The sequence below is a fragment of the Egretta garzetta genome, unplaced genomic scaffold (assembly GCF_000687185.1).
Source record: "Egretta garzetta isolate BGI_Z169 unplaced genomic scaffold, ASM68718v1 scaffold204, whole genome shotgun sequence".
In the NCBI taxonomy this organism is placed as follows: domain Eukaryota; kingdom Metazoa; phylum Chordata; class Aves; order Pelecaniformes; family Ardeidae; genus Egretta; species Egretta garzetta.
The window spans coordinates 4,574,966-4,588,095 of NW_009259424.1; the positions used below are offsets into that span (position 1 = coordinate 4,574,966).

The 13,130-nt window shown below is 36.3% G+C and overlaps 1 protein-coding gene across 1 annotated transcript in view; it reads left to right on the forward strand.

Annotated features, from left to right (window-relative positions):
• The window catches only part of CCSER2 (coiled-coil serine rich protein 2), a 60,909-nt gene that overhangs the window by 32,330 nt on the left and 15,449 nt on the right, over positions 1-13,130 (forward strand). The window contains exons 6-8 of the mRNA XM_009637021.2: positions 4,681-4,764; positions 6,621-6,707; positions 8,307-8,405. Of these exons, the coding sequence (XP_009635316.1) occupies positions 4,681-4,764; positions 6,621-6,707; positions 8,307-8,405 (270 nt within the window). The remainder of the gene's footprint in view (positions 1-4,680; positions 4,765-6,620; positions 6,708-8,306; positions 8,406-13,130) is intronic.

Consider the following 13,130-nt stretch of genomic DNA (forward strand, 5'->3'; position numbering starts at 1 on the left):
CTGCAGTGCTCAAAGCCCAACAGTCTATAGCAGGTAAACTGCTGCTGTGTCTCATCAGCACAGTAGGGTAGAAAGGTAGCCAGGTTTTTTGTTAGGCCGTTCTTGACTAAGTACTTGTAGCTGATGCACTTCTTCCTAAATAATAATCTGTCACTAAATAAAAATTAGTATTCTGTTTACCAAAAGCAATATGTCAGTTCTTTGGGAACTTGTAAGGTGAAGCAAGCACAGGGATTTGTGTGTCATTTGTACTAAAGATTTCACATTTGTAAAGTACAGGCATGAGAGCGTGTTAAGCCACTCAAAAATAGAGGTTTCAATTTGCGGCTCTTTGTATTTGGGTGAGTTGTGGTGTCCCTGTGACAGCCACGATGGAGGCTTATTCCTGTAATGCCTAGCTCGTGCTTGAGATGGATTAAAAATGATGGATGCAGATTTAAGAATATAATAAGGTGCTTCAGTTAGACTGTAACATTTGGGAGTGGGTAAGTAAAAAAGTTTGGCATGTAGAAAATTAATTGTCCAGAGAAATAAGGTGCATGACAGTGTTAACACGCGGGGAAGAAAGGATCGTCACATGTTTTGTACATTTAAAAATTTTATCTGTAACTGTCACTGGGTTTGTCCTGAAACAAGAGAATCAACTGGTTTGTAGAAAACTAAGATGGTATTAACTTCCCAGCAGATAGCCTTTGCAAGGGAAAATGCAGCTGAAATAATATTCAGCATGAAATCAGGCTGCTTTGATAGTCATGGTTGTAAAGTTTTAGACATTCCTCTGGATTTGTTGTATAGGCACCATGCTGATAAATACTAAAATGTTGCTGGAGAGGTGGTGAATTGTATCTCTGCACACTTGTTTTCAAAAAAATAGTGTAAAGTTTCTTTCAGAGCAACCTTTTAGCCTTTGAGTATTCTGAAAGTGAAGGGAATTTGTGTGTGTAATTTTTTTTTTTTTTTTCCCCACCAGAACCACCTGTTCTCTTTATGTAGCTATTAGTAAATTCAGGATGACTTTTTAAGTCTTGCCGGAATATTTTGTAATGGTTTCTGACTTCAGGTTTGCTGTAATTTTGTAAGCCACTTTAAAACATATCTTGAGGCATGTGATTACCTCAGCTTGTTACATAGGGACCACCCAAAACTGGCCAAAAGCTGAAGTGTATGCTGGTGACCTAAGTCCAGCAAAAACTTTCCAGTAAATGTGAGTGAGTCGAAAGTCACTGCAGACAGGCAGTGATTCGCATGGGTTGCTGATCCTCATAGCAACAAGGACTGTGAAATGGTCAGTCACTGCCATCTGAAATTATTTAATTTCTTAAATGAGCATATTGTTGATTAAACATTGCATGCAAATACATATGCACGTATGAATTTATATCAGGTTAAAATAATCAATCTATAACTGAAGACTGTCCCTACATAACTAGTTCAATGTGAATGTCTGCGACGTTAGTCCTCTGTCAGCTTATGTACTGCAGGTTATTTTCATGCCTAAACTGCCAGTAATGTTTAAAAATAAACTGTACCAGGATTGCCGGAATGTATGAGGTTTGAGTTGTTTGTTGCAATGGTTTAAATTTAGGAAATAGTTACAAATATCAACAACTGTGTTTTCCTTCTAGAAGCATTCCTTCTAATGTTGCTGGTTTTCAAAACCAATCTTCTGCTAAGGAAATCAGATTTAAATGTTTTGTTGCTGCTTGTGTTTATAAGTAGAACTTATTTTTCAGTGCATTTGATGAACATTTGTTTTTGATAGGGCTAACAAACCATCCTGAGTTCTTGTTTTTGCAAGCATCTTTTACATTTGGCACAAATGAGATGAGTGCTGCTGTTCTGAGGAGGTGATTAGGCTGTAATAGATAATGTATTCTACTGTTGTAAAAATGTTAGTCAAGTAAAAACCAAGAGGTAGCAGCTTTTTATATTGCCTATTGCTGTGTGGTGATACCTTTATAAAATTTATTGTAATGTTACCTAAAGGTTAAAAGTGTATGTTGTGTCCAAGTTTCTGATATTTGATGATATCTTAACATAAAACATGTAGGCTACTAGAAATAGCACGTGCATATAACCAGTTGCATTTGTTTTGCTAATTCTATTGTCATTTTGGTAATTCTAATATCTTTTTGTACACGGATAGCCTTATTCTGCTGATTTTCCCTTCCCCAATCTCATTTTAGCAATGTGATGAGCAAGAAAGAAAAAGCAAAACAAGAAAATTTTCATAGATTAATCCTAGCATATGTTCACAATGGGATGCTTAGTCTTAGAACTAATTTTTTTTCTGTTGCCCTGTGTTCATTATATATATTAAGATAATTAAGACAGTGGTAAGGGAATTGATGCAATTGCACTTAGTTCTTTGCTAGTGAATATTAGGTACAGCATGAGGCTGGAGTACTTGATTTAAATCACCAGAGAATATGTGACATACAAACTTTCTTTGCAATTGGGTCTTCATCTGCTGTTGTAGAATATTTTGTTGCTCCACTTACATGCATTTTAATGGGAATAAAAAGTATGCCAGAGGTATCAGTGACAGAGCTTTTAAAAGCTGTGCAAGATAGTTTTGCATGAAATAGTTTGTCTTGTGTTTTTTCCATTCCCATGGTTACTCCTTCACAGTTATAACTGTGACGGTCCGATGTAGCTTTTCTTCTGAGTGCATGTATTTGAGTAGTTGTTTAAAATAACAAATGTTGATGAAATCCATTAATTGTAGAAGATAAATATAAAATAGAACATAAAATATAATCTGATAATCTGTACATGATTCTATGATTCTAATTGTTGCTCGTTTCCTCTAGTATTTTAGAAATGGTTCGGATTAAATAATGTTTCTTTCCTTGTCGTGCAAATAATTTCAAAAGACTTCATTAGAACTTGTCTGTAACATAGACTGTGAACTGCTGCTTCATCAGCCTGTCACTTGCTGGGGCTCTGCCCAGAAGGGACAAGCAGCTTCTTGTGAACTGAATACAACTGTGGTGGGCAGTGTAAGCTGAAATGTTTGCTATGTTAAGGAGTCGGAAGCCTTGAAATTTGTCTGCTCTCACAATTAATAGTTTTTTTTCTAAAAAAAAAAAAAAAGCCAAGAAGTTTAGAAAAAAAATCAAAACAAAACCAACACCAAAAACCTGCAAGGTATAAAATTACATGTAAATGATGCAAATTAAACTTAACTGTCTTGTAGTGTGGTAAAAGCAATTTGGAATTGTATGATAATTCCTGGTATTTTTAAGTTGTGTGATGGTATTGCATATTTTGGCTACAAGTAATTGGTGATTATAGGAGAAAGTAAACTTAATTGTTAAAATTGTTACATTTTTAAATCAATTTTAATTTTTTTTGCTTTTTTGTATCCGGACAACCTTGTTGATGTGTCTCTGCAGTTTAGTTAAAAATTTATGAGAGATATTTATTACGGATTAAAAAGCAAAAAAGCTACCTCCTGGACATAAAGAACATAAATAGGTCTATTGGGGGTTTTTCCCTTAATTGATCTTTAGCATTTGAGCTGCAGTTTTTCTCATGGTTTTGGGCAGTTGCTGGCTTGGCCTCAGAGTAGGTTTAGACGGGTTTTGAGATGTGCTGCTCTTAGGTTGCAAATGCAGCCTTAGGCAGTGAGGTCACTGCGTAAAGAAACTTAAAAAATAAAGGAGAATACTGTAAGGTAGAAGATTTTTTTAATTTAATTTTTTTTTTTTTTTTAAGAAGGTAGCAGATGGAGAAGATAGAAGAGAGGGGGATGGGGGGGAATAAATCCTTTTACACCAAGGAAACGGTGGTTATGATCTTCCCTGACCATAAAATAACTGTAATCATACTGTAGTTTTGCATCACACAAAGACTGGACATAATATCATGGTACAAACATGAGAATGTATCATGAGAATACACCGTCCGTGGTTCAGTCTGTGAGCTTACGCTATAACCTGACCCAAACCTTTTCAGGGTTGAGGGCCACAGGTTTAGGGTACCCCGGGTAATGGCTGCCTGGGTGTCTGTCACGAGGGTGTAAGTGCTTCAGGACGTATCCAGGCAAACATCTTTTGGCACCTTTGGTCATTTCTGTTTCTGCTTGCTGTGCTTGCTTTTGGAATTCATGGCTGTCATGGTGGGGGAGAGATTACTTTTGTGTGATTCCAGTTTATTATAATTGATGTTTAGTTCTAATGCCTGTGAATTAGTTTTGTATTAGTCTGTCCAATACCAAATGTTGCTTTTTTTTTAGTTAAGAATTCCTAGCTGAAATATTTTGGCTGTGTGTTTTGATTATTGCTCAGACATGTTATTTGAATGGATACTGAAGGAATTGTAGCTTTTAAAGTCACATAACATCACCATTCCCTCCTGATAGAACACGTTTGAACACTGTGGCCTGTTTTTACCAATTTTTGTGCAAAATCAACATGCTTGAACCTAGCTGCAGCTGTTCCTTCAGCTTTGAGAGGAGAGGGAGGCTGTTCATGGCTCTTTTTTTGGGCACTGTACGCGTGCTACAGCAAGGGAGGCTTCCCTATCAGTGGAAAAAAGGAAAATTCACAGTGAGAAGTGTCAGACATTGTAACAGGTTCTGCAGAGAGGTGGTGCTTCTCCATCCTTGAAAGCAAGTTTACAAGGGAGTTGTTTCAGCAAGTAGTTTGAATTTTTGTTGTTTCTGTTCTCTGATAGAATGATGAAAATGTGTCGCTCCAGGACATCTCCCTCTCTGTTCCATCAAGTCCAGAACCACAAGACACAGAGTCAACTTTTAAGGTAAATGACACTGATTTACTCTACAGAAGAGGTACGAGTCTGTGTTTAAAAAAGCACAAGCAGAGACTTCTGTGTCACTGTGAAGTAGTGCTTCTTGCTTCTTTCATCTATTTAAATGCAAACCTAGCAAGTTTTTTTTTTTATACTTCATCTCTTCAGTTTTGTTAAAATAGAAGGGATTGTTTGACTTCTTAAAATATATACTTACAAATGCTAGAACAGTTTAAATAATTAAAATAACTTTGCCTTTTGGTATTTGTAGCAGTCATGTGGGAATTAACAGCTGTAGAATAACGTCTTTCAAAAATTTGCTGCCTGCTTGATAAGTGTTAGAATTTGAAGACAGCTTTTTGCTTTGAAGTGTAATCATACCATCCTTATTCAGTTACTTGCTTTTTCATTACATTTATTGTTGATTTCAGTTTAAAATTTTTTCGTATAAAGTAAGTTTTCTGTGAGATAATGCAGGTGTTGCAGACGTAACTTAAAAACAATGTGCACCCCACAAAGTCAAAGACGTGTTTGTTGTTCTAGAATGGGTATTAAAGGAAAAAGCAATTACAGTGGATATTCCAAAAAGGATCATCTTTTATGGTCACAGACTTGTAATGTTGTGCTTTCTACAGTTTTATAGCATCTCTAAGGGTTTATAGCATTGCTTGAGGCTCTTACTGTAAAATCAATACAGAAAGAACACTAATCCTGCACTTAGAATAGGGGAACAATACTTGCTGAAGATATAATGAAATTAGAAATACTTCTTGAAAGGGAAGAACACTTACGATCTTGCTCCTATTTGAAGGTCATCTGTCCAAATCCTGGTTTCGGGGTTTAAGAGGTTTGCCAAAGCTGTAGGTCCATATGCATTATTTTTTAGCAACCCTGGTTTCTACATTGTTACCATTTAGGCCTTCTTTTTACTTTAAGTGCTGTCTGATATACTTGCTGTGCTTGTCCTTCTGCAATCACCTCCCTCAAAATCTTAGTCTTAAATCCTAGAGGAAAAAGGATTGCTTTTTAACCTAATAACAAAAAAAAAAAAATGATAGGTTTAACTGACATTTTGAATTGTCACTTCTTTACCTGATACTGTCATGTGGTTTGAGCAATCGCGCACCAAAACAGGCTGGGTGTTGTCCTCAAGCAGTAACTAATAACATCTTCAGTGAAACTGAAATATTAGATGTATGCTACTAAATGGAAGTATGCCCCTTAATTTATGGCCTAGCTACAATGGCACAGCTATAAAATACATTAAAATTACCTTGTCATGACAACTTATTTTTAAAAAATTCATTCTTGCATATTTACCAATTTTTTTAGACTCTGAACTTTGCACAATTATTTTTTAAGTCTGCAGTTTTTAGTAGGATGCATTCAAATCAGTTGTGGTGCTTGCATTCAGTAGATGTAGCTATGCTTGTTTCTAAATGATTATTTTTCTTGTTTCTATCATTTTATGTTAATAAGTTCACTTAACCTTTAAGCTTCAATATTTTTTGTTGTTGTATAAAGAGGAGTATAGGAGTATATGTATTATTTGTAGCTAGGGATGTTCATGATGCCATTTGCTTGTACAGGAGATGAATTACTGCATCAAAAATGCAGCTGATTTACTTTCATAGCTTGAAAATGTAATGGGTTGGCTCAACTTTGTCCTTTAAAGAGACTTCTTAGTCAAGTTTCTTTATGTTCTTTATGTTGCATGCCTATAGCCCACCTCACCATGCGAATAAGAGGAGGAAAGCGTGTGCTAGTGTTACTGCCAGTCGTCCATGATATGTGTCCTGTAGAGGTGTTGATTTAACTGTGTAGCCCTTGTAGAAAACTTTGTGTTACCCACTGTTCTATTGCAGATGGACGATCTGCTGAATGAGATCAGGCAGCTTAAAGATGAGCTGAAGAAAAAGGATGAAACAATCAACCAATTAGAGCACCAACTTGTAAGTATAATGCTAAATGTTTCACAGTCTCTGAAGTGTGTGCTGCAGAGCATAACTTCGATAGGTAGTCCTTCTGAAGGCTTTAAGAGGGCCAGACATCTGATTTTTTTTTTTTTTTTTTTTTTTTTCCCCTACACTTTCATTGTAACAATAGTAGATTTGGATTCTGTTTAGGCCCACCTGACTGATGGGTCTGTAATGGTTTGGTTAGCAGACGGATTCTACATGTTCTAGTGTGTTTGCAACCGTATACCCGGTCTCTCTAATTCTGTAGGCCAGTCATGATTTGTATGTGTGGCACTAAGCAAGGATGTTTATACAATTGTTATTAAATATATTTCATTTCCGAAACAAACACTTTGAACATAAAATTATAGAAGCTGTTGAGCAATAACAATGAGCAAAGATAAGGCACTTCATGCTTAAAACACTTTAAAAATTATCTAATATCAGGCCTGTTGTTCTGCTTGAAGTTTTTTTGTTGTTGTTTTACTCCCTCTCCTTTCCCCTACTGTCCTTTAGTTTAATAAAGAATTCCCCCATAGAATTTAAGGCTGAGCAAGGTATTATTCAAAGCTGATTCTTTTTTAAAACAAAACAAAGCATGTTGAATAGTAAGATTAAATTGGCCAAATAAATAAAAGTTACAGGGGCACTTTTATCATAAGTCAGGTTCAGGTGGACACGTAAGTCCTCAAGCAAAAGTAACGTATGCATATTCGCTTTTTGCTGTTGTTCTAAGTTAACTTTGGGTTTTACCATGTGTATTCTCCATTTGGTTCTGGCAAACTCACCTGCTGTGAGCTTACCATTCTTGTAAAACAGCCCCCCGTTTTCAAGCCGTTTCAAGCCACGGGAAGATCTTAAAAGTAAGGGTAGATGAGATACCAAGAGGTGCACACCATATTTATTTATCACGGCTGGAAACCGTCTTCTGGGACTATAATCTCTAATGAAATGCTTAGCATGTGCTTTTATATGTATGTGCACTAAAAACTGACCTGTGGTCTTCATCCTCTCCCTGTCTAGCATGTGATCATTCCCTCCAAAGCAACACTGGAAGGTTAAGATTTGGCTTTCTGTTCTGCTTAAACAACGGATCACACAGGATACCAAAACAAATTGTCTTGTCTATTAGTATTTTTCATTAAGTGTTGATTTTTCAGCACACTTTGTCTCACTCCTATCAGTATTCAAAGATTTCTTCCAGGAAATCTCTCCTTCCTACTAGGCTGTATACCTAATTACTGTAGTAGGTGAAAACTTTGATGCAGCTAAGGAACTCTGCTGTAAAGATGGGTAAAACTTATATTTGTAATTATTGAAATGTGCCTTAGAGTGTGGTGCTTCGGAAATTTAAGAGAATCAAAACCCCTTTCTAAAAGTCAACATTACTTCTAAATTATTGCTAAATATGCTTTGGAAAAATAAGCAGTTGTGCAGCGCTGTAAATACCAGTTTCTGCAGTTTAATTGTATTGTGCTATACTGCCAAGTAATGCGTGATATTTGAACACTGGGCTTTGACTGTGCTTTTCAAGCATCTTTGCTATTTTCTAACAAAATCTCCTTTCTGTTTCTCTTTTTGGGGGCGATTAAGGCCACTAGATGTAACTGCCAGAAAGACAGCCAAAAACCTACAGGGGCAGCGTGCGTGTATGCTGATAAATTTACACAAACCACCTGGAGGAGGAGTTCTGTGAGTAAAATGTGCCATTCCTTCTCGGGTATGACCTTCTGCATTTCATTCCCCAATTCTATGGCATTTGCTGTCATACAAGGTGGCACTATTTAAGAGATTCTGCGCTGTATGTGAGTGTGGCATCCTTCCTGCTGTGTATCCCTTGCATTCTTTTGCAACTCTCATTTAAACATTTTTTTACAAACTTTTATTTTAAAATAAGTAATTAAACTTTAGAATTCTCTTAAAATAATCACCTTCTGCACTATTTAAGGTACAGTCAGCCCAAGCCGTGTATCTAATCATACGTAACATATTTTCCTATATCCTGACTTAAAGTCATAGGTATCTTTGAGGTTTTTTTTCCTGGTTAAAGTTTCATTGTTGCTGTGCTCACATTTGTTCAGGAAAAGCAACAGTGTATTCTAAGTTTCAGTCCATAAGTGTAAAAACAAAAGGTTTTTTTTTTTTTTTTATTAATCATTTATTTGGAGAACTTGACTCATTCAAAAAATTACTGGGTGAAAATCACTTTGACAAATGACATCTTCATTCCCATATGTTGTTGCGCGGATCACATTTGCTTTCATTATATAAAACTTACATTCTTCATGGAACACTAATAGAATACTTAAGATGGGGAAGGGACAACACATTTGATGTTGTATAATAATAAGGAATTCTCACTGAATGATGAACAAGGCTTTTGTTAGTCATCAGCAAATAGTCTTTGGATCTTGAAGCTAGTGCTCTAGCTAGAGGATCCTAAGATATTTCTCTTTAAAAGATTAAAAATGGGTTAGATTTTTTTTGTTTATTCCTTATCCTGCCTTGAGTTACCTGATATAAGATTTTAGTGAAGATAAATCACCCCTGCTATCCTTCTAAAATTACTCTTTTGAATATATAGTGTTAGGATAGAATACACACTGTATGTTCACCAGTTGCTAGCAAACAGCTTTATCCTGCTGAGACCATGCTTTCCAACTGGCTTCTGTCTGGTAAGAACCCAGCGTAAAGAGATCCTAACCTTGAGTGGCTTTTAGTTTGCTCCGACACCTCTATTCCAGAAAGTGTGTGCAATGTCTTTCATGTTTATCCCATTTGTTGCTCTTTTCCTGTTACTTTGTAGCTTTTGAGCTATTTTATTGTTTCTGTTTCCCAGTTTTAATTTCCTATCTGTGATGTTGATTTGATGTTTTTCTGTGCTGATGCTATTCCTAGGTCAGTGGCTATTGTTGTTTCCATGTTCCTTCCTTTCCTATCATTTTCCACATAAATTCAGACACAGGTTAGTAACTATTGAAAGTTAGTTGCTAACTACAGAAGCTTTAGTTTGAGTAACCCGTGGTATTAATTGATATGAGAAAATTAATTGGAGCAGATGGGGTAAGTTGGTATCTCCGGTAAAAGTTATCATATAGCCCAAGTGTCTGTTTTGGTCAGGCTGAAGTATTTCTAAGTTCTTCACTAGTTTTGTTCAAAAAGACACTTTTTTGTCACGAGGAAATTCAAGTTAAGGGAGAATTAATTATAAAGAAAAAGGGCATCTGCTGTATTCATGGTTGGATGTGTGTATGCATGTGGATACATGTATACATATCTATGATACACATACATATGTGTGTAGGCATATGCTCATTAATGCACATTATGAACATCTTAATATTTTTATATTTACGTGTAATTTTTCTCATGAAAATTGATAAAAGAATAGGGAAAATTCATGAAACATTGACAAATCTTCAAAGTACACTGCTTTTCAGGAACTGTTATTTGTAAATGGTAGCTGAAAAATTTTGTGCAGAATAGTTTTTCGAATTCCTTCTCCTTTGCTTGTTTCTAAGTTATATGGGGGCTTTCTGTAAGCAAACTGGTATGAGCTCCTTAATGTGGGATTTCTTAAAGGCGGACGAGAGTCTTGCTGCTGTAGCCTCATTCCAGTTCTAATGATCAGACCTCAACCCTCTGGTTTAACAGTTCCTCTGCTAACACGCATTTGGATGCTTCCTTTCATGGCTTAGTAGAAGTATAAACGTAATAAAAGCCTTGGCATGAAATCGTTGTTGGTCTGGAACCCAATGACATAAAATGTCACTGGCAATAGAAAGGGGAGATAATTGGCTCCATTTTCTTGAGGCAGGAGTACAATAAATGGAAATAGCAGAAAACACCTGAGTAAAATGTATTCTCACTAAAAAAAAAAAAAGTTAAAGAAAATAGTTGTTTTGCTTTATTAACATTCCTGTTCAGTTTAAAATAATGACCTTGAACTGAGAGCGCAGGCTGTGAGAAATGGGCTTTATTGGTCCTAAACATGGTATGAATCATGGAATGTAGTTAATGGTTATGAAATGATGAAGTTTTTACATAGGCTACATTTTTTTAAACCAAATTATAATTGAAATCTTGGCAGTGAGTACAAGTCCTTTAAGGCATGTAAGTTTTTTGCTTCTTGAAGCTTGTTAATAGTTACCAAAGTTTGTGACTATTTAACTATTTTGTTTTTCCTGTAAGTGTTGACCTGTCAGTCACTTTAAATGATGGTGAGTATCAGGAAGTTACTTTAGTGAGATTATCAAAACTTTCAAGATTATTCTGACAGTTCACAAATTCTAGCAGAACCGATACTATGTGTCAATTCCCGAAGCATAAATAACAGCCTGGGAACACAGTGATTTACTGTTTCAAGCAATACTTTAAAAGTTATCAGAAACGTGCTTAACAAACATTGTTGGCTTCTAGGTGCTAGAACAAATGAGGAAATGGTGAGAGTGGAAATGAGCTATTAAAAGGCTTTAGTTAGGAATTTAAGACCATATATATGGATTGCAGTAATTTATTGCAGTTCTACTGTCCATTTGAAGTGGGTAGTATTTCTGATCGCTTCATCGTTCTCCCAGTAAATAGGCAAGTGAATATCATTAAACATTCTTTATAGAAAGTCATGTTCTTTTTCTGTTCTTTCTTTATTACCAGATATTTCTAGAAAATGGCCCATCCTGATGTGATTATAAACCTGTCTGGGGTTATTCTCTTTAGGGACCACATAGTTTTTTGAAAGTACTTTTAGGTTTTCTTCCTATTTAAAGGTAAATATGTACATAAATGGAAGCTATGTAACTTCAGGTTAATCCTTGGAACTTAGTACTCCATGTAATAAAACCTAGTGCCTGAAAATAAATGTTATGAAAATTGGTCATGTTAAGAATTAACCTAATGCCTAGCCACTGTCTCTGCTACATGGTGTTTCTTGTGCAAGCAGTGTCCTGACAGTATGCTCAAAACTACATTTTGTAATTTCTGACTGTATAAACAATGATAACTTAGAGGGAAACGTTATTATTTTTGGTTAGCCATCCTTGGGATAAAGGCTTATTAAAGTGTTCACTGACAATGACATTTCTAGAAGGATTTCTCATAGATCTCTTATACTGAATTGATTTCCAGTTAACTTATGCCTGTCATTTAACTATCACGGGGAAAAAGCCACCCCAAATCCTGGAAGAAGGTATTGCACATAAAATTACCTGAAGAAATTTATGTTGCTGGACAAAAGCTTACAAAGAAGAAAAATGCCAGCATCCATTGCTGCAACTGTCTCGCAGGCTTTGCAGCACTGTTTCTGTAATACTAAATAGTGACTTTTTTTTTTTTCTAAAAGATTTTTGAGGGTAAAGGGGTTAGGTGTCAAGTTTATGTTGAGAAATTACTTGGCTTCTCGAACTGGAAAGGTTGTTTGCAGATGCTGAGAAGTAAAAGACAAGCAAGCAAACTGCAAAGCCTGAATATGGATGAAGGTGTCTGTGAAGGATCGTAGCCCCTGCAGTCCAGTTCCGTAGCACAGCTCAGCTGCTCCTAGTGCAGGGTGCTCTTCCATGCCCTGCAACAGTAGATAGTGTACAGTAGAAGCTGATCTTTCTCCTTGGTCTTGGAATAGTACAGTGATAGAATAAGTTTTTCTTCTTAAATGTGTGTACAAATTCATTCTTGTCTCTGGTAAAATGGCAACAAACAATCCTGTTTGCCTGGGAGCATGCGTTCTCTTTTTCTTTGCTATATCTCTTCTCTGCTTCTGCGCTGGGATTAATTCTTTGCCTTCCATTTGAGCATCGTCCCATTTTGTCACTTCAAAGCCTTTCACGTCAGTTGTTGTGATGAACCTTCACATAATACTTCGGCTGTTTCTGTGTACTGTTGTCTTTGAGTATCTCCTTCCACCTTAGCCTTAAATTTTCTATGTGCCTTGACTCTGCAGCTATGAATTTAAACTTCAGGTTTTGAAGCCTAGTCATTACACTAGTGTTTATCTCCACGTTCAACCCAGGTTTCTCTTGTCCAGTACTGTGCTGCTCACTTGCTCATCCACGATAACATACATTCTTGGTGAGAAAGTACCATGGCTGGACCAGGCAGTCGTGTTGCGCGTGCTTCTTGCTCCATTACAGTAACTGCATAACATGCAGGCGCATGCGCAGAAGAGAGGGCCTTTAAACCTCTCACAGGAAATTCTTGCTGGTTTAGGGTAAACCAGCACATAACATGGTGGTTTGGGGTTTTGGGTTTGTTTTTTTTTACTTACCTGAATCTTTTCAGAAAGACTATTGTATGTCAGAACTGCTCATCCGTAATCTCTTTCGGGGTGCTAGGCTAGCAAGAGGAGACCACTGCAAAAACATTTTGCTTGCATTGATACTTGAAGAATGTCATTCTAGGTTTGTTCACAATGTGGAGCTCTGAGTT